The sequence below is a fragment of the Oenanthe melanoleuca genome, chromosome 1 (genome assembly GCF_029582105.1).
Source record: "Oenanthe melanoleuca isolate GR-GAL-2019-014 chromosome 1, OMel1.0, whole genome shotgun sequence".
Taxonomy (NCBI): domain Eukaryota; kingdom Metazoa; phylum Chordata; class Aves; order Passeriformes; family Muscicapidae; genus Oenanthe; species Oenanthe melanoleuca.
This window is the reverse complement of record NC_079333.1, coordinates 39011144-39032972: the sequence shown is the minus strand read 5'-3', so window position 1 is coordinate 39032972 and position 21829 is coordinate 39011144. Positions and strand designations below refer to the sequence as shown.

General features: G+C 36.2%; 1 protein-coding gene across 3 annotated transcripts in view; it reads right to left on the bottom strand.

Moving 5' to 3' along the window:
• ARHGAP42 (Rho GTPase activating protein 42) overlaps positions 1-21829 on the bottom strand; it is a 138177-nt gene that overhangs the window by 29064 nt on the left and 87284 nt on the right. For 2 of the 3 annotated variants that reach the window (XM_056484950.1, XM_056484942.1), the window contains exons 5-9: positions 16816-16917; positions 12314-12424; positions 5914-6018; positions 2632-2761; positions 589-689 (exon numbers count right to left, since the gene is read on the bottom strand). In XM_056484950.1, the coding sequence (XP_056340925.1) occupies positions 589-689; positions 2632-2761; positions 5914-6018; positions 12314-12424; positions 16816-16917 (549 nt within the window). The remainder of the gene's footprint in view (positions 1-588; positions 690-2631; positions 2762-5913; positions 6019-12313; positions 12425-16815; positions 16918-21829) is intronic. The other variant, XM_056484960.1, reaches the window with a different exon arrangement.

Here is a 21829-nt window from a genome sequence, read left to right as displayed (position 1 = left end):
TGTTTGGTGTGGAGAAGAGGGATCACATCAGTGACTTATCTACAAATACCTCATGGGAAGGTTAAGCAGACTATGTCAGATTCTTCACAGTGGTGCCCAGTGGAAGGGCAAGAGATGATGGGCACAAACTCAAATACAAGTAATTCCATTTGAACTTCAGAAGCAGTTTTTTATGGTGGTCAAACACTGGAACAGGCTGCTCATAGAGGGCTCCATCCCTGTAGATAGCTGAAACCTGACTGGACATAGACCTCATCAATCTGTTCTGGTTGGCCCTGAATTGAGTTGATATTAGAGATCTCCAGAGCCCCTTTCCAAACCTCATCCACTCTATGATTCTATGCAAAAGTGATAAATTTCATATGCATTTACAACAACCACATTACAGAAGTTATTTAGTATGTGGCTTAAATATGTTTTAAAAGAAATGTTACTTAAGCATTTATCCATGCTATATGATACATGCATGGCTTCATCTATGAAAACAGCCTTATCTGTTTGCATTTTGTTCTTCCAGCAGTTCTTAAATGCCTAATAAAAAAGATGGAATATACAGCTCATTAATGTCTTCATGTACATGTAACTCACCACTTTTCCACCAGATTTTGTTTCAGCTATACTCATTGTAAAAGTTTTTGTTCCTTTGTCATAAGTGCAGTAATGTTTTACCCATGTAAATCCAAGGGGTCCTAGAACAGAGAGATAGTATCAAAAGTAATTGTCATTTTACCACTATTAGAGTTGGAATTAGAGTAGAAAAATGAAACATTAATTCTTTTTAAAATATGTTATGGTTAAGGAGTGGTATTCCCCAATTTAGTGTTCCTAGAGAAACACTCCAAACCACAGACTGCTCACTCCCTCCCCCATCCTTCCCCTCTCTCCCCTGTGGTGGGATGGAGAGAAGAACTGGAGGCATAGAGGGTAAAGATCAAGGATTGACATAAGAACAATTTACTGGAGACAGCAATGAAATAAGAAAATGAACAGTAGCAGCAACAATATTAATAGCAGCCTGGATAAGAGGCAAATGATTCACATGTGAGTGCTCACCACATGGAGACAACTGACAATACCTGGGCTCTCCCTCTGCCACATTCAGGACCCAGAAAGGATCCCTTCCCCTATCCCAGGAAATGATGAGGTGGTATTGAGTAAGGACTGTCATGCCCAACTCCTGTCCACTGCAAAAATCAACCCTGTCCTGTCTAGAACCAAGACAAAAAGAAATAATCCTGACTTTAAAAAAAAAAAGTATTTTAATGGGTTTGTGTTTGGGCTTTTTTTTAAATGTGAAGAATTGAATAAAAATGTTGAAAAATATCCCTAGTATTTTTCTGTTTATCTTTGCATCTGTTTACTACAGATACAAAAGTTTTGCTTTTTTAATGTATCCATAAAGGTGGTGGTTATATGAGAGACTGAATCAGTCATGTAAGCTGGATGTCTGTCAATCCAGAAACATAGCTGTGGAAATTTATACAGTCTGTTACACTGACTTTGAGAAAGCTCTCCTATAATCTCTGTTCTGGAAGTCATGAATTGAAAATTCAAATGGTTATGTACCCTCAGAAGTTAGCTGTTCTGTTCCTATATAGGTTATTTTCACTTGGCACAACAAAATCTGTAATTATTCAGAATCAATCTTTCCTCTGATGGCAATTCATTATCTCTTTCAGCATATTGTAAGATGGATGAGCACTTTCAAAGCAGTTTTAGATGAGTTAAGAAGTCACCTTTTTTTAGAAAATGGTAGCCAGACACCTGTGTTGGAACTTTAAGTTTGTTACTGTTGGCCATCCATGTGAAAGAAAACAATTTATGGCCTAGTGCCATTTTAAAAAAAATCCCTACATTTACCACCATGCATAACAATAATAAATATATACAGAATCTATATTAATATTATTATATCAATAATATTATTGATTGTACTGATAATATTAATATTACTATTAATATTTCTATTTGTGATATTATTCTCAAGAATAACAAACATTTAACCCAGTTGCTCACAATTAAACAAGAACCTATAGGATAAGGGTTGTAGGCAAGAAAACTTGCACAAGGAATTATACAACTAGTACCTTTCCCACTACACAGTGATTACAGACCCTGTTACTCCAGAATAAAAATTTCTTTTCAATAAGATGTCAAGCTGGCCTCTCACTATTTAATGAAGCACAGCATGTGCCTGGTGCTTCACTCCTTTTCTCTCTCCCACATTAGCACGGCTCAGTGTAATTTCCACTTAACACAGATTTCTTTTATGAGTATAAATCAATTAAAAAATAGACTGTGATCTTACAACTTGCAGTGCTACTGAGGATAAAACTGGCTGTGGTTAACTATGGTAAGATGGTACTTAGATGACCTTTTCTTACATCTTTGATTTCCATTAAACACATGTTCATTCAGGATGGCTGGGTCAGCGGAGGTCTCTGGTACAAGGTGCTCCTGCAGGCTGAACTAAAGGTCCTGTTCAGGTAGGGAAAGTACAGGACACAGAAGGGAGCCAAAGCAGAGTGCTGGGAGTTCGCAGCAAGGTGCAGGGCAGCCAATCAGAGCAGAACTTGCCACCAGACAACCACTGGGGCAAACAAGAGCACGGACCTTCCCTGCTGTACTTACGTTTCTCCTGCACATAGAGATAGCCTTCCATTGTCCATTGACTTGGTGGTCTGTAATCTTGGTTGGCTGATTTCATTCTTTGCATGAGTCTCTCCACTTCCTGCCTAGTGCTTTCAAAGTTATTCCGAGTCTAATACCCAGAAAAGGAAACAAACAAAATCCACGTTATCTCATGCAAGTACTAAAATAATGATGAACAACTAACTACAAATAATGCCAAGGAGACTGCATTGGAGACCAACAAAAGCATTTGCCAGAGACATAAAAAGGGGGAAAAGGAAAAAAATGCAATAAAAAATAATACTCTTCACTGCTGGAAGCTTAGGAAAAACAAAGTAATGAAGAATTCATCTTAGGCGTGCAAATATAAGAAAAACATAGCTGAGAAGAGCACCATTCCTCTTTCTGCAGGTCACTAACCACAGACAGGAGGTCATTTAATATCTTTAGTATTTTGCAGTATGTTGCAGACAGATACAGGCTTTCTTTCAGTACACTCTGGGATTCTCAGATAGATGCCTGGCTAAACTAGAAGCTGCTGACAACTTAGCTCTAAAACTGAAGCAGTAAGACCCCCTGAAGCACTTTAAGTACAGTGCAGAAAACACTAGTTTGGGTTAAAGCCAGGCTAATGAGTCAGGACAGCTGCAGTTTCTACACACATGGAAGAGACAAATTTTCTGTGAATCCATATCTGCAGTGATTCCACATGTGCTGCTGCTCCAGAATAGTCGTGAACAAGTTTTGACTTGGCAAATATCACAGCTCAGTATAGAAAAAATGGGAGGTAAGAAACAGCTCATAAGTGGCAGAACCATGCCAAAAGCATGGAAGAAGTGTGTCTGTCCTAAATATCATGTGTGTAACCAGGCATGTAACAAAGTAAACAATTATGGTACTAAGTTGGGTTTTCAATATTTTCTTATATCTATATGTATATACATCGCTACTTTTTCTAGAATTCAGTGAGGCTCGGGTTTCCCTCCATGCACCTAGCATGGGATAGCAGAGGAGAATTACTGTGAGATACAGTGCTTTGATTGATTAAATATCAGATAGTGAACAGTCTGTTCCTATAGGTTAAATAAAAGAATGAAGATTTTTGTAATGTTTCTACAGATTCATCTACGGACTTGAAGTCAGAAGGATACTCTCAGGTTTTATACACCAGTGAAAACTTCCCCTTTTTCATGGGCCATTTGTGTAGTTAGTTGCACAATAGTGTAAGAGTATACATGCTTAATCTTGATCTTGAAGACAAGCACTATTATTAGAGAGGGAGGTAAAATTAAAATCTGGACTTTTCAGATTACATATTTCAGAAGAACTATCAGTACAGACCAAATTTTAGAGAGGTTATTTTAAGACTTTCAAGAAGGACGCGCCACTGAAGGAATGTCCCCACTTTAAGAGCTTGTCTCCATTTATTAAGTTTTTAATTGCTACTTATAAGCAGCCAGGTCTTTGAATCAAATCACAGAAACCAAAGCCAAATGGACACACAAAGTATGCCACAGGCCAGCTGAGGTAGTTAAAGTGACAACAGGTCATGTTAGAACATGGTGACCTGTTAAGAGCTGTTGGTCTGCTACTACTCTTCTACAGCTGTTACTGCTCCTGCTTTAATCTGCAGGACATTTTTAAGAACAGAAACAGCAGTTTAGGTCAACTATTTTTCAAGATCTGAATACACAATGCAATGGAGAGGAGTACTTTTTGACAGCTACAGACAGGTTGAATGCACTTCCCTCTGTCCTCAGTTTGTCATTACCTACATAAATGATTCCACTTCAATCTGACTTTGGGTGATGCTCTGAATGACGAGTATGTAGAGAACCCAGCTGGCTGTGTGAAGCTGTGGATCTAGATCTGGAGCCAGAACTTATACTGCTGTGTAACACAAGTGAGTGATGTACTGATCCCCACTGTATCTTCATGTATATGTTTTCTGATATATAATTTTAAAAAATATAATAATACATTGATCCTTCTACCTAACGTCACTTCCCCCTCTATCTTTGTAATCCATTTATGACATCAAGGTGTCCTGATATAATATTTAGAAAACATTAAATTCAATTATTTTTTAATTAACACTGAAATTGAAAAAAATTGTTTTAATAATTTTCCTTCTATAGAGACATGCACAGAAGAAACATATGATTACCTACAATGTCAGTTTTGGTCTGGGCTGTGAGCTCATGCTTCTCTCAGAATTTGCCATATTAAAATAAGTAAATCTCTGGACTGAAGCAGATTTTTCACTCTTTCAGCAAAGATGCTGCGCAACAACACTGACCCCTTGTGTCTTTATCTGAAAGTGTCTTAGCAGTAAACAACACAGAAAACATAAAATTTCGAAGGACAGGTGGTTGGGATGCTCTACAGGCCCACAACCTTTGGAATTTTGATCCAAAAGGAAAAGGTTAATCATGTAGTAAGTTTAGCTTTATTTCCTCAAGCAGCATTTAAAACGGGATCTATATATATGGACAAGAGATGTAAAAGGGAAGATGGAGTTACAAAAACTTGATGGATGTACCCGTTTCCTTGAAAGAATGAAATACAATTTTGTAAAAATTTTGTTCTGGACTTTGATGTTACTTGTCAGGAAATATGTGGGGCTTCTCCAATATTGACATGTTGTAAAAGAAAAGTGTGTAAACTTTGCTTAAAAGCAAAGTCTATATAGGTATTTTGTACCTACTTATACTTTGTATATCCTTGGAAGTGTAATATCTGAATTACACAGTGAAACAAATATACACCTGTACAGAGCAGTTATGATGAGTAGAAAAGTATGTTGATTAAATGTATTTTACTTATCTCTGACAGCTATGAATTTTTTTGGGTAGTTTGTGCCTAAAATGGGATTTTGTATGGCTCTGACTACCAAATCCAGACCAATCTACAGCAAAAGATCCATCTAATCAACTGAGTGTAACTCTGTACACAAAAAAAGACATTCTCTCTTCTGGTGAAACTTAATGCTCATGAGAGCTGCTCCCCATGGAGAAAGGTCTGTGCTATTCTTTAACAGTATAGAGAACAGCCAGAGAATGGCTACCTAAGTATGTTTTATATACAGTGGGAAGTCAGCAGACAGCAGGACAAACTGTATCATTCTGTACCAGCTGGACCATTTTTTATACCTCCACTTAGTTCAGAAGACAGGCATCATTCTCAAGAAAGTTTTATACAAGTTTAACTCTATCTGGGCCACTGTGTTTTCTAATTCGCAAATTAAAAAAATTAAGTTATGTAAATACAAATCATCCTTACATTCTGCAAATTGAACTGCAGCTGCTGCTTGTATGGTGCGAACTCCTGAGCCAGTTCATATCCTTCATGGTAAAATGTAAATAATCCTTGAAGAAAGGCCAAGAGCTGAAAAGGTAAAATTGAGAAGCATTATATATTTTTAACTTCTGGAACACTCTGTGCTTTTACACTCAAAAGAAAAGTTTTGCTGAGAAAGAACCTGTGAGGAGACCTTAAGAAAGAGAAATGTTACACAAGCTTTTGTGTCATGAAGTTGTAATTTCCATAATAATTTAATTCATTGTCCTAGTCATTTTATCCAGTATTATAGCTGGAGTCTTTGCTGGTGTGTATTTTCCAAGTTTAAAATTTCAGAGTTAAAGTGTTTTTTCTTCAAAATATTTTTTTTCACTTTCTTCACTTTCTATTTGCTTGGGCTATGACCTGTTTTCCACAAATGAGACTCTAGAAAGTATGTTTTGGACAGGTTAGCACAACACAAGAAACCCAGACTATTTCTTCCTCCTCTGAACAAAATGCAAACTCTATCTGGTATGTCTGTGATTGACTCCAACAGAACTACTGCAGTCTGCATATCTCCAGTAGAAAAATCCTTTTAAAGTTTGCTTTAAAAATATCCAAGTAGTAAAAGGTGCAACTAGATTTTAGCTCTAGAATTAATGTATTCCTGACATCTCTTAAAAGCCTTCTAACTTACTCTGCTTTAAATTTTAGAAGTGTTTTTACATTGTTGTAAGTCACCCTATCTGCTGTTAAATAACAAGGATTTAATTTCTTATCATGGACTGCTTTCTTCGTATATATAACTTAGCTTAAAAAAGGGAAGAAAACAGAAAAAAGAAAGGGAATTAATTTGGGTTTACAACAACAGAAGTTTTAACAGTAAAAATTATTTGCCTTACTATATTACACCATTATCATCTGGGCTAAGTAACTGGCTGTCTTCTGACTCAGTAAAGAACCACAGGTATTCCAGAGCATAATTATTTTTTGTTTTTCAGACTTCTCTCTCAGGATGGGATGAATGATCCAATGGAAACATCTGTCTCTCTTCATTGACTTCTGAAGTAGTCTAGACTCAGGCAACAAAAATGCCATTCTTCATATTTAATGTGCTTGCTTTGTGTTACCAGTACCATAGATTACTGTAAGTGGAATAGCGTTTTTACACTGTGCTTATATTTTCCTTAAATTTACTCTCAGCCCTATTTGAAGAATTGTAGCTAAATTGTTGTGCCTCCTCTCTCCCATTACTCTCTGTGAGACTACAGAGAGCCCATTTACCTGCCTGCTCTTTTGCTGCATGAGTAAGTTAAAGCAGTTGGAGGTGAGCAGACCATCAGTGCGGGCACAAATACAAGATATGGCTGGGAGAAGGACTCTGCCCTTGGTTTTTACTGGTGCTGCAGGATCAGATGAAACCCTGGCCTCAGGCAGAGATGGTGCAAGCCCATGGCTGCCCAGTAAGCCAGTCATGGAGCCTGAAGAACTGAGAAGATCCTTGGACATAACAGCAAGTTACAGTGGGAGCCTCTACAGTGGATGTGAATTTCTGAACCGTATTCCACCATAAAACCACCATAAAACAATGAAGGCAATGGAGGGATCCACATCTTGTATAAATCAACCTCAGTTTAACATGATTCATCTACCCAGCTGAAGTCAATACCTCAGCTAAGGACTGAACCCTAAAATTATTATTATCATTCTACTGATTATTCAAGTGTTTCTGAGGAAGGTCCAAATACAACAGTTTATCTTAAAAACCTCCAGTATTGCAAACAGATAGAAAGAGTTCTATAATTTTCTGTAATTCTAGAGTATAATTCTGATTTTGTAATTCTGGAAATAATTACTTAAAGGAAATGAAAGAAAATTAATCTTCCTTGTTATGAATAAAGTACAAAATATGCAAATTATAACTAAAGCTCTGCTTTGGCTCCAGTTATGTGAAGCCAGCTCTCACACTCTAGATTCAGTTACTTATCAGTGTCCCCAACTACAGCTCCTTCAGATCCTGCAGCACAGGATGACTGTGCTTACTTTGACTTGGTCCAGTTGAAAGAAAGTGTGGATTAAAGCAGGAGCCTGCTGCTACACCCATCCCTTTCAGCTGAAGACATAGTGCAGGAGTAACACTCAGCAAAACTGCAGCCAGATCACCACACTAATGCACGCCAAAATTACAATAAAGAACTAATGGGACAAAGTTTCAGTATGTCAGATTATGCCTGACTTTAAAAGATCAGTTTAAAGAGCATTTCAGGAGAATAAACTGCATCAATTTAATCTTCAATGCTTGAAGAAAAAGATTTTACATCATACAAAACGCTTTTACAGAGCACACTGGAAAATACCAAGGAAAATATTTAACACAAGATGGCAGCAAAGCTGAATTTATCAGAAAGCAAAACTACAACAGCAGTATAAAAACCAAACCCAGAAAACCCCAAACAAATGAGAAAAATCTGAATTAATTTCAGTTGAAGTACTTCTCAGGTATTCTGGCAGTTGTGCATTGCAGAGGATCTGGCCTTGAGGCTTTCCTGGTTAAATACTCTCTGAGCACTCAGAAAAAAAGGAATTAAAAAAAAAGTACTATGCAAGTCCTAGATCAGCATATTTGAGCTTTATGCTGATATGTGACATTGTACATGTATTTCAATGTACATGTCTCTAGAAGTGGAAAAACAGGAATCAGAAAATGTCCTGAGCCCAATGGGCCTGTGCTGCTAAGGCATGTCCAGAATCACTTCCATTAGAAGAGGTACAGCCGTAGCATTGTATGGAAGAGATTTAAAAGTCAAGGTCTTTTGCCCTAGGCTTAAGCTTATAGTTGGGTTTTCTTTTTGGTGGCATCAGAAAAGTAGCACTGCTGCTAAAAGCAGGCTCAAAATTTTAAAGAAATATGTATTAAATAGAACAAAAAAAAAAAAATCAAACAACCAAGAATAGAAAATCAGTGCCTTTTCCTTTCAAAGACAATTTTCAGAATGTATTTTGAAGTGGTATTCACACATAAAGAGGTAGTTTATTTCATCAAACATCACAAATAAAGCCTGATGCTTTCATATCAACAATTTTTCATTTTAATAAGTGTCTCATAGTACCTCATTCTGAGTATTAATCAGTCACATCAGTAAAGACTGAGGTCTGATCTCCATAATACAGAACTACTCAGAACACCAGAGCCATAAGGATTTCAACACAGAACCCGAAACAAAATCCAACTACTTCTTGAGACTTTATTTATTTTTATGTAGAGCTGCTGACCTCAAGACTGCCTGGTCGTTTCATTCTCACAGGAAGAAGACTGTACTTAGGTTTCGGATAGGGGAGGAATTTAACCTTTGGCCTGCAGCACAACAGCCAGAAGTCCCTGTCTCCTTGTTTTCATTTTATTTATAAGAGGATAGCGCTTATTCTTCAGATTAAAGTGAACATAGTTAATAATGTAGAAAATGCAAGAAAGGGAAATTCAAATTTAATGTCCAATGTGAAGTCTCATGGAAATGCATGCAATTACAGGCAGCGGTTTTCCGTTGGCTGTTCTTTTTTTCTTCCCTTTAAATAAACATTTAATCGACCACCCCTCACATTTCAGATAGTTTACTGCTTATGAACTTTGCACCCTGATTTCTACAGGACAAGGAAGTCCTGGCATCACCAAAGGACAAAGCACAACTTTAGGAAGGTGTTTGTATTGCTTTAGCAAGAGTAACACCATCAAAAAGCACTGCTGGCTTGGACTAGCTTCTTCAGGACCATAAGAGAAAAGCTAGCAAGACAGATTATTGTCACTTATTTTGCTTTATTGTTTATCCAGTTGTAAATCTGAACACTAATTTGTCCTTCAGAAAAAGTTTAAATTCATTATCTGTACAAAAACCTGAGGGTTTTTTCTCAGAAAAAAAATCAAGACCTGTGAATAGGAATATGTCAGTTACTCACATAGAACACATTAGCAACCACTTTGATCAAGATTCAGAGACCAAAGAGAAACCCAGGGCCTGAGAAGCAGCTGCAAAAGTCTACTTTAAATATTATAATCTTCTATTCACTGTATGAGTCATTAGCATCTGTACCTTAAAATCTTTCCTGAGTCTCCTCCAGGAGAGAACACACTCAGCTGTTACTGACTTCCACTGCCCTAGCTGTAACCCACCTGGCAATTTTTGTTAGGTTACCTCTCCCACTCTGGTTCTCAGATTGTCTTTATCCTTTGGCATAGAAAAACTGAAGGTCTTGAAAGGATATTCAACAGATCATTTGCTTTTCAAGTTCTATTCCCATGCCACAAACTTATCGTTCTTTTGCATGGGCATCGCAGTTTCCTCCTTCACTGCACTAACAGATTTATTTTGTTAAACTTTCCTTCAGTGAGTCTGTTAGCAGGATGTCAGACTGAGAATTATTTGAAGACGTGACACTGTGCTGATAAATCAGAGGCACAGGCAGCACATACACTAGAATGACACACAACCATCAGAGCTCCAGAGGAGGAATGTCCATATAGACACACCACCAGGCATCTTCTACCATGTGCACAATAACAGAGCACACAGAGGAAAATTAATAATATGACAATTCTTTTGATATCAGATTTTAAAGTGTTAAGCTTTAGGACCTAAGTTAAGTCCTTATCTAGACCTTTAATCTAGGAACACAAACACATACTTCCAACTTACATAAACATGAATTTTAGAAAGCCTATTTTTAAGTATTTGGGGTTTTTTGGTTTGTTTAGTTTTGTTTATTTTAAATCTCATGCTACCGCTGACTTGTATTTTAATTTACTTTTTCACACAAGGCATATTTTGCCTTATGGGCTTTAGTGAATGCTCTTATTTCAGCATGTTGTATGCAACAGACTACAAAAAAAATTAAGAGTTTTGAAGATTCAAAATTTTATAACTGACCTAATAATTTAAGCTCCATCTATATCCAGACTGATTATAAATAAATTCACATCCAAAGTCAGAAGTAACTAACTGCAAGGCCTATCCTTACCCATTCACCAGAGTATTTTCTGCACCTTCCCTGGGAACATCAAGTATGTCATACTGGGCTGGAATGCCTACTGATCTGAGACAGTATGGAAATGGATACACTTAAAAGTAAATTTTACCTATTTTAACCATGTGTATAATATTTTCCAATGTACAAGGTCTTTTCAATACAGAAAGTTTCTATTACATTAAAGGAGCATAAAGCCCTCTATACTAGGGTCAGAGCTAGGTCAAGATTGCTAGGTTTTTCCAGGATGTGAGTTTTGCAGAAGGAGACAGAGAGAGACACTCTGGATTAATCTGTGACAGGTAGAAAAATGTTCTTATTTAGGAATCCGAGCAAAGTTTTAGACTCTAAGATTTGGCAGCTGTATGCCATAAAGATAGATTTTCTGTAAGTACTGCTTGCTGAATCCAGGTTCATTAGTTTGCATCAATGTCAAACATTCACAATACAATATGCTGCCATCTCAAGGAAAGAAGGCAACTGAGAAGCTCCTCTTGGTGACACAGGGTGTTAGAGATGTAATTCAACCCATTTCACAGTCAAGAGTGCTGCTTCAGTAGTTACAAGGGAGCTGGGAGATGGTGTGGAGAGAAAGTTACACTTGTCATGTTCCTCTGACAACCAGCGCTCTGCTGTGCTCCGTGTGCTTAATGGGAAGGGACACATGGCACTGGAAGCTCTCTGTCAAGGGCTATAGGTACTAACTACATCAGGGAACTGGCAAGCTAGGCTGTCTGTGTGACATCAACAGCAGTAACACGGCTACTAGGCCACAGAAATATGTTAGCATGTCACACCAAAGCTGCTTTTGGTACTGACTGACACAGAACAGCTAGGGGTAGGGCATGGAAACGCAGCCCAGAAGGAAATCCCAGACTTAAACAAGGACAATGTGACATAAATTTATCTTACTCTTCAGTGACATGTCAACATATGCTTTCCTTTATGTGCAAAGTAAACTAAAGGCAAATGACTCCACCAACAAAAAAGATAAACTTACCTATCCTACAGAAAAATTGATTTTTCACTTTACTTCATGTGTAACTCAGAACTATGTTTGTGTATACTGCCTACTCAAAATACTGAACTTTAAAAACCTGGCTCAAAGTTTAAGCCATTTATTCATGGTATTAGGAAACATCGATTATGTGTTGCACAGACACAACATTACATGATGTCCCATTAAAATGTTACACACACTTCAAGTCATCAGACATTTCACTTCACAGTAGATACTAAACTCTTACATAATCCTTCAATAAACATGGAAAGTGCCCAAGCCAAGATCTTAATGTCTGTCTATATATAAAAAACCTGCATTCAAAACTTTAAAGGGAGAAAAAATTTGGTATTTTAAATTCAGAAAATAAAACATAAAACTTACAGGTTCTACAAATTCAAATTTCTTTTTCTCTTGTACTTCTTGGATTTTAAAAACATATTCTAATGATGCTTCATAAAAGTTCTGATGTTCTCTGTCAATCTGTGTATCTGCCTAAAAGACAAAATTAAATACAGACAACATTAGTTTAGCCTCTTATTGCTTTAAAAATGGGTTATGTCACTAACAAACAGATCTTCTATAAGATTAAAGTTTCATAGAGTTCAGTTTTCTTTCTGAAAATTAGAATACCTACTTAAAAAACCTAAATGTAGGTTTAAGAAGCTAACATTACACATTTCAGCCTATGCCTTTTACTTGGTCTTTTTTAGTTTCTTCTTTCTTTTTGCTCTTTAATATTCTAGTTTTTAGGAGAGCCTGGAGGGAAAGAAAGGTGGCAGCAGGTACTTGGTATATGAAAGTTTAGAAAAGGAAATAGGAGCAGCATAGGAATCAAGGAGGGACAAAAAGATAATTACTTCTATTGAAATATTTAAGAATCATATGCACTGAAATCGTATCTATTTCCCAGGTTCAAATACCTTCCCAAAAACATAATTTCTTTCTTAAACAGGCTGTCTTTGACAATGACATCTTGCAACTTATTATTTTACAGTATGAGTCATATGTTCTTGGAATGTAAACATATTTAAGTCCCTAACCTCATAAATCAAATATATTTCAAGTTTTAATTTTCAAGCGACAGAACTACAAGGCAATACTTGTCAGAAATGCCTGATACCTAATGCTTAATACCACCCAACATGGAGATCCATTATCAGAACAGTGTCTTCTGCCTAAATAGCTAAAGAATTAACTCTTATCAGCTCATAAAGAGTAATAGGCTTTTATCCTCAGTTTAAACAAGCCACAGGAGAGGGAACTAACAGACAAGCAGTGTAGCACGTAGATAATGTTTAAAGAAGACATGCAGATTCCATTTTAATTCATCCTTCTTAGTAACAAATCATTTTCTCAAGCAAATCCCTTTTGGGCTGTATTAGTTAGATTTTGCTCTTTGGTCAAAATATTATCACAGATTAACAACATGAATAAGATCACCTATTTTTGATGTGTGTTAGTTAAAATGTAGAAGGATACTTCTGTATATTCTCTAGTAATTCTGGCATTAAAAATAACAAATGCTGGGAAATTGGGAAAGCTTGATGTTGTCTTCCCTTGACAACAAACTATAAACCAGCAAACACATCATAAAATAGATTTAGTACTTTTAACAGTACAAAAGCAAAAAGTCAGTGTTTTCCTTCAGGCAGGATTTGGCCATCAATAGCACCATATATAATTAAGATTGCTTCTCTACTCAAGGACAAGCTCCTATTGTGATTTGGCTGTACAGGCTCTTAACAATATTAATCCACCTCCCTAGCCCAGTGTTCTAACATTACTTCAACACACAGGCCTCAAGGATACACTTCAAATCATTCAGTACCAGAAGTTCCTTCCCATGTCTATTAAAAAAACCAAAAATCAGTAAATGAATAATATGAAGCTGAAATCAAGCACTCAAAATTCCAATAATGAATTGCTCTACCTCAAAATTAACTCTGCCATTTGCCATTCATATAGTGTGTTTGGTTACTGTTTTCCCTGATAGTCTGTTCATAGTTTTATTGCACAAGAATAGTCTATCACAAAGATAGCTGAACAGAAGCAGTTGCCACCACTTTGGGACCTGATCCAGCAATGCCTTGCTCACACAAATGCCATCAATAAGCATTTGAAACAGACCTCAGCTCTCTCATTTAATTGTATGTAAATAATGAAACATAGTTTTAGAAATTGTCTCTTTTAGGTTTTGCCTCAGAAAAAGTATTTGAACACCTAATTAAATCCATCCCTACTCTGAACAGCATTTAAGCAGGTTGCAGTTGTAATGACAACAACCAAGTGCCATCTCAAATATGTTTTAAGGCCATAATCATCACCAGTGAACAGGGACTAACTCAGAATTCCCCAAATAGATATTCTGTAGAAGCTTATGAATTTGTGTTGACACTAAAGGATTCAGATTTGTAAGAATCACTTTGATCTTAAAGTTTCAAAAGCTGAAAATATTTCCATGTTTTTCTGTGATTTCAAACTGCATATAAAAAATAAAGAGATCTTATGGTTATGATTTTGAGTCTCTATCTGCATGACATATAGTCATAGTGAGTAGTATTTTCGTTCATGTAGGCTATCACCTCAATATATATACCAGAACTTCACATAAGCTTTGAGATTGATTCTGGAACAGATTTCAGAGAAATGAAATCAGAATTCTGCCCATTTTCTCCTCCACTGTAGGCTCCTGTAGGTAGTGAAAAGATGCTACTATGAAGTTTCTTTTTGGTGCTAAAGAAAAAAAGCCAGTCATCTGGGTAAACTACATCAGAAGTCTTGCAGGCTCTTAAAATATCCAAGATATTTCATTTAGGTGAATATATGCAAACTATCCTCTACAGAATGTTTCAACCATCAAACTTCAGATGCCTAATTAAGATAGTATCAACTGCACTCAAGTGAGATATGTAAAAGAACCCAACAGAGTACAAGATCTTTGCTCATCCCACTACTCTTTAACCCACGTAATGCAATGAGGTATCAAGAAACCCCATCGATTTAAGGAAACCATGTTTTTCCCATGTAGCAGTCAACAGATGCTATTTCCACCTCCCTGAATGCATGATGTTGGCTTCAGGCATGCATTTCCCATCTCCTGCCCTGGGCACCAAGGCCCCAGCTGCCAGCACTGCTTGGTTCTTTGCTCATGCCCTGCTCTGCTGTGGGCTGCTCCAGCACACTCCACCCTGGACATACGGGCTGTAAATGGGACTCACCCAAACCACTCGGGAGGCAAGTCAACAGCTATCTTGGATTTCAGTCAGGAATGCAGCTTGGCCTCCTTTTACTTACAATACAGACACAGGCCAAAAGTCTCCCAGGTTAACAATTTTGGTACTGATATGCTATTGTACCTTCTACTTATGGTGGGTCTATGTTGCTGATTCAGCACATCTACAGCTGTAGAAAATTGGGGAAGACTGAAATGCCAAGTTATGCCTTTTATCCTTTACAAGGGAGGCATCTAGAAATCAGAAAACCTCAGCCTCAGTTACAAGATTTTAAATCCAGATATGTCACTTAAGGACACACTGGAAAAAAATTATTCTGGTTTTCCATTAGTTTACAGATTTGAGCCAAATCCATTGTTATTCTACCATAGTTTATTAGATTCACAGTCGTTACTTTTGCACTTCAGTTGCTGCTTTTAGACTGTAATTATTCTCATGCCTCAAGAGTAAAATATTTTATTTATTTTATTTTGCTTGTATTCTAGAACAAATCAGTGTTTAAGTTTGCTCTTCCACAATTTGGTAAGAATTTCTTTTTTTTTTTAAGCTGGGGCTTAGCCTCTAACAGAACTATATCTTCATCAGTACATAAGATATTTGGGAAAAGTGAAAGCTCTGATATACACGTGGAGCAATCAACCAACCCTATGTAACTAATGTCTTATCTAGACTGATTATTATACAAACAGCAACAGCAATTCAAGCATATAGACATTATTAGAAATTCTTGATTTCTAAGCCTTATTTTATTTGAATTATAATATTAAAATATTTATTTGAATGTTTATTATTGGTAAACATGAAAAAAAAAATCCTACAACGTGATTGAGTGATGGTCACACCTTTGGTGAAAATTTTATCTGCAAAGAAACTCCCATAATTTAAGAGCCACAATGACAACAGCAATCCCATCAAAATGATTTTAAACTACTTTTGGCACAATTCCCAAAGTGTTATTGATATCATATTGTTGGGTTTATTGTAATTTACTTCAAGGACAAGTTATATTCATTTCTACCAGCACGCTGAAAAGCCCTGGAATCCTCCTGTAAAACTAGGAATCTTAATTTTTTTTTTTTTGTTTTGTTTTGTTTTTTTTTTTCCAAACAGAAAATAATTAGCCGTACAGATTCTTCAAATCTGGAGTTATAGATACAATTTCAGGCCAATTTCAGGTGCCACAATCTCAGAGTAAGATGAAAAAGAGGAAAAAGAATAAAAAAGAAGCATCAGTAAAGTGATCTCAGTTCAGTCTTCTGGATTAGAATTTATGTGAATTAGAAGTGCAATTTCATCAGTTAATATATTAAATAAAAAACCGAAAAGCAATTATTTAATTGTCTTTCTAACATTTCACATATAAAACTCCAACTTTTATTGTACTAGTATAATTCCATTGTTGCAACCAATAAACATTAGCTGTCCTTGAAATACATAAAGTTACAAACACAGAATATTGTTTTGTTCCAACATTTAACTCCTATTTGGGTCTTATTCATCCTAGTCAAGAATTTATAGTCATGACAATCATAACTACCATAAACCATCACAATCTCACATTAATAAAATACAGCATGTCCTGAAGAACACTAGTTTGTTATCATGATTTCTATGCAAATCTGAAATTAGGTAAGTGTGTTCAGTTCTTACATCTTGCAAATGAGATTCTTTCTTCTTGGCTGACAAATTTAAGTGCTTCTCTAAGATGGAATAATATTTCTCACTTTCCTTGTCAAACTTCTTCTTTCCATCCTGAAAAACAAAACATTCCCAAGTAAAGTATTTGACTAAATAGCACAGCTAACTTAAAAGAATTAACATGTGCCAAAATATGCCTCATTATAAACCACTTTTGTTGGTTCCAGTATTTTTAGGGTTTAATTCTGAATTGGACATAAAGATAGTAAGAGAACTGCTTCAATTATTAAAAGAAATAGTAAGTAGGATTTTTGCCATAAAACAAATCCATACAACAGACTCACATGGTTTCCCATAGTAAATATACATGAGATTTTATAAAAGTGGTATATTTTTAAGCAGACACTTAAAACAAAATAATCTTCCGCAAGTTTTTGAAGTGTACCTGCCACATCGTTTTTACAAAAAAAAAACCCAAACAACCAAAAAACCAAGAACACAAAAAACTGCAAAAACAAAACAAAAAACCCAGTCCCCCTTCCAACAATGAATCCCCCTCAAAAAAACCCCAACAAAACCCCAACCATATAAAAAATAAAACCCACCAAAAAAAACCCCTCACTGTGGAGTACATAGGTGAGTATAAAAAATGTGATAAAGATTCAGGCTTATTCTTTGCATTTAAAACTAATACATCTTATTTTCCAACCACACTCCTAAAATATGAGGATGATGGAAAAGCATATGTGTGGTTGCAAAAGGAAATTGGTCCAAAAGTCTGTTTCCAATAATATTTCGATGTGTCTGAATATTTAAGATTGTCTCATTTAAAAGTTATCCTGCCTTTTTCCTTTCCCCTCTTTGTTTTTCCCATCATGTGCAGCCAATCCTCGCATTTCTACCATAAAGCTATTTTGATACATAATACAAAAGAAAGCTACTGCTTTGAGTAAATTAAGAAACATCTTATTTTCTGCAAACAAATTCAGAATTCATATGTTAACACTTTTAAAACCTGCTGTTCTGAAATTTAAATCTGAAATTTAAGAAAAAGATAGGTTTCTCAAATGCTTTTCCATCCTTCTAAGGAGTGTCAAATTTCAAGAAAGAGGAGAACTGACTGAAGCTGATATGCCATCAGAGTATTATTAATGATAAATCTATAACTTTTAATTCTAAAATTATATATTTCCTCAATAAAAGCAACTTTCTGCCAGTGATTTTTATAATCTTAGTTAAGTCCTAATGATTAACAAGTTGAATATTTTGAGAAAACAAAAAAAGCTTCAAGACAGGCACTCCTACTTACACATGTGCAAAAGCTATTAATGATAGAAAAACTAATTACTGGACATTGTGCAGTAACATCAGGTCATTTTAAGAACTGTACTGATTCTCTTCCTGACCCCTTTCTCCCTAGAAATTTTTATATACAAAAACAAATAACTAGCTCGCATTGTAGCACCACCCTGTTTTCCTTAGTCCTATCATGGGAAAGTCAGGTCAGTCACAGAAATATGTAATAGGAGGAAGATTTTAATGACATGAATTAAAACTTATCAACCAGCTGCAACAACAAACCACTTACTGATTAGCTCCACTGACTAAAGCTTACAACAGTAATTATACTTAAGTTGTAAAACACATCATATACTTTCTATATGGCAAAAATTTCAAATATATTTAGTATGAAAAATATGCACATTTTAATATTCTCATTACCTCCTTTAGCATAAAAAATATGCACAATTTAATGTTCTCACTATTTCTCAACAGAGATATCTTCAAAAGGAAAGAAGGAAAAGAAGGCACTTGACCTGACAAAATATTAAATAACAGTACAGAATAACTACTAATACCTTCTATATTTAATTCCCTTTCCTTCCTTCCTTCCTTCCTTCCTTCCTTCCTTCCTTCCTTCCTTCCTTCCTTCCTTCCTTCCTTCCTTCCTTCCTTCCTTCCTTCCTTCCTTCCTTCCTTCCTTCCTTCCTTCCTTCCTTCCTTCCTCTCTCCCCTCCCTTCCTTCCCTTCCATAATAGATTTATGATACCAATAAGTAGGTATTCATCTTGCCTTGTGAACTATTTGTCTCAGAACCAAGGTGACCAATAGGTAATGAATAACCCAAAGTGTGGTTAGCCACTTCAGCTCATGTTGACACTAACATAACTTTAACTAACAAGAGCTGGAAAAGAACTTGAAATCTCAGCTACCTTGCAAGAGTCAAAGAAAAGGGTGCAGTGACAGGACTTTGCCATCTGAAATACCTACACACAGCACATCAAATACATGTCAATGCCAAGAGGAGACCATTGATACAACTAATGTGGCTCCCATTGCACTGAATCCAATTGCTTTTATTTTCTCCTATGATCTATAACAAAATCTGTGAATTACCTATCACATCCTCTCCTTATATGTAAAAAGGAAAAAAAAAAATATCACATCTAAAGAGATAAGCCCCTCCTGCCTGCCAAGAAAAAGATAAGTTCAAATAAACTAACTGTGGTTTGAAGATGTATCTCATGTGAAGCTTCATTAAAGATCTCCATGGCACCATCCATAAGGAAACATGGAATTTGAAGGCTCATGGTCCTCTGTCAGTTCTCTCCCAGACTGCACCTGTACAGTGCCACACATCTGCTCAGCCACTGCCTCCATAATTTTCCATACCAGTTACATTAGAGAGAGAACTACAAATTTGAGCTTGCCTGTCACCAGGACAACCTCTGGCCCAAGTGCAGTGTTTTCAGATAGCACATCTGATCAATTCCTTTTTCCTTTTCCAGATTTTAACTTAACAAGACCTTCTTCCTTCAAAGGTAGAAGTTGACAAAGGAAAAAGACTAACAAAAGTAAACTGGGAAAAAAGATCTCTTGGCAATTCGGACTGCATTAGTGTCTATACACAGTGATACTCCTGGGAATAAGTTTGCAGCAGGACAGTGTTTCTGGCATGGCCCTGATTACTCAGGCATGTTTCTGGGAAAAGTATAAAACATACTGGCCCCAACAGGTGAGTGAGTTTCCTTTGCTTGGAAGGTCCTGCACTGTGCCAGTAAAAACCACATATTTGGATGTATTGAAGCCTCTGAAATCTGTTTACTTAATAAAAATTAACAAAAAAAAGGAGATAGACTCAGAAGCAGGTGATTCATGTTCTGGATGAGAAGAAACACTTCTGTTTATGCCAAAATAGCTCGTCTCACACACAGTCAGTGACTCACAGCACACAAGCACATCCTAAGTGGAGTTACAGACTCCTTCCAGCTTTAGCCTGTTCTTCTGCAGCCCTCAAAACACTCTTACACACAGCCATTGCCCAAATGAATCCTGGTCCCAGCAATCTGTGCCCATAAGACTGAGAAATCTACTTTTCAACATACTAGAAGGTTTTCAAAGGAAGTTTGAAACTATCTCCTCAAAGTTTAGGAGACATATGACTGTTTTTGCCTAGATTCCACATTGGATCAAACCCCAAGGAGAAGAGATGTGGGTGGATAAGAAAGGCTGTGCTGCACTGTTACCAGAACAGGCTGCACCAGCCATGACACAAAGCTTAAGGCACGTGGCAATAAGGAAGATACTAATTCCTGACCTCTGTACTGTCTCTTATTGCCTTCAGACTCCAGCTTTCTGTCATCCTCACACATCTTTCCAGCAAGTAAATCTCATCCTTTCTCTTTGCCCTGGCAAAGTATCAGCCATTTATTTCAAAATATCAGCTAGAACATATGAAAAAAACTCCCACTCAAAATCCATGTGAGATAATGAGGTGGGGGTGGGTGCAATAAAATGTAAGCACAGAAAAAGAGAAATTACATCATATTAATTCTTGGTGTGTTTTATGCTGATGTATAAGTCATCAACACCTTTTGTCTAGACTAAGTCCTGCAGACTCTAAATACTGTAAATGTCTCTGTATAGTTGTTTAACCATTCTCAGGTGTGTCAAGCCTTAAATCAGCTCAAAAATATTTACAGTTTGAAATGCTTCAAATTTCTAGGAACCCCATTAGGAAAGCCCTTAACCACACACTCGGCTTACAGATTTTAATGGAGCCTTACTGCCAGTATCCTCTTGAGAGACTTAAGTCATGTAATACTGGATCCAGGTTTAATTCCTGGTTTTATTCTCTCTGCTCAGATTTCCTGCACAGTTTTATTTCAAAACTGATTAGATAACCTCAAAAAAAATTACCTTTTCAGAAGTAAATTTTGCTTGAGATACTCTTAATTATAGGCATGCCAGTTAGAAGTTTAACTCAAAAGGTGTTCTTGTATTCCTCTTGTTTTACAAATATTTATGGCTGTGAAAAGTCTAGACATCAATGGCTGAGAAGTTCATTAAAAAGTTGACTCAGATAGTCAATAGAAAGTGAGTCAGATAGTTTTTTTCTCCTGTTCAGAAAGATTTTGATTCCATGTTGTAACTAGTCATATACATGCTACAAATCATTGGCATGACTTCTACAAATTTTACCCACTAGCTGTATTTTTAGACATAAAGCAGAAAGCAGAAGTTGTATTTTGAAGTTGACTTTCCTTTTCCAGAGGAAGCATCAAGAAATCTGGTATTTTTATAATGGTCTACCACTACTTTGTGTGCAGTATTTAATGTCAGAATTGTTACATATATCTTCAGAATTATTACATAAATTATTCCTCCTTATTTTTCCATAAATAGCCTCTGCCATCCTTCTCATTCACTCCCCTTTTTTTAGTTGCAATAACTTTTGGTGTTATATTTATCTACTAACTACATCTTGTATCTGGCCACAAAGAAATTTTTTAACTCTTTGTATGTCACTAAATTGATATTTTTACACTTTAACACCTAATCCTTCAAAAACCCCACCAAAACATTATTCCAGTTGAAACCATAAAATAAACATGTTTTGCAAGAAATTATTTTAAAAGGATCAAGAAAGGAAATTTAACCAAAAATCATTGCAAAGAAACTATTTGGAAAAAAGACATCAATACCTTGAAAAAAGGAGAATACCTTAGTTAGAAAGCAAGTGAAC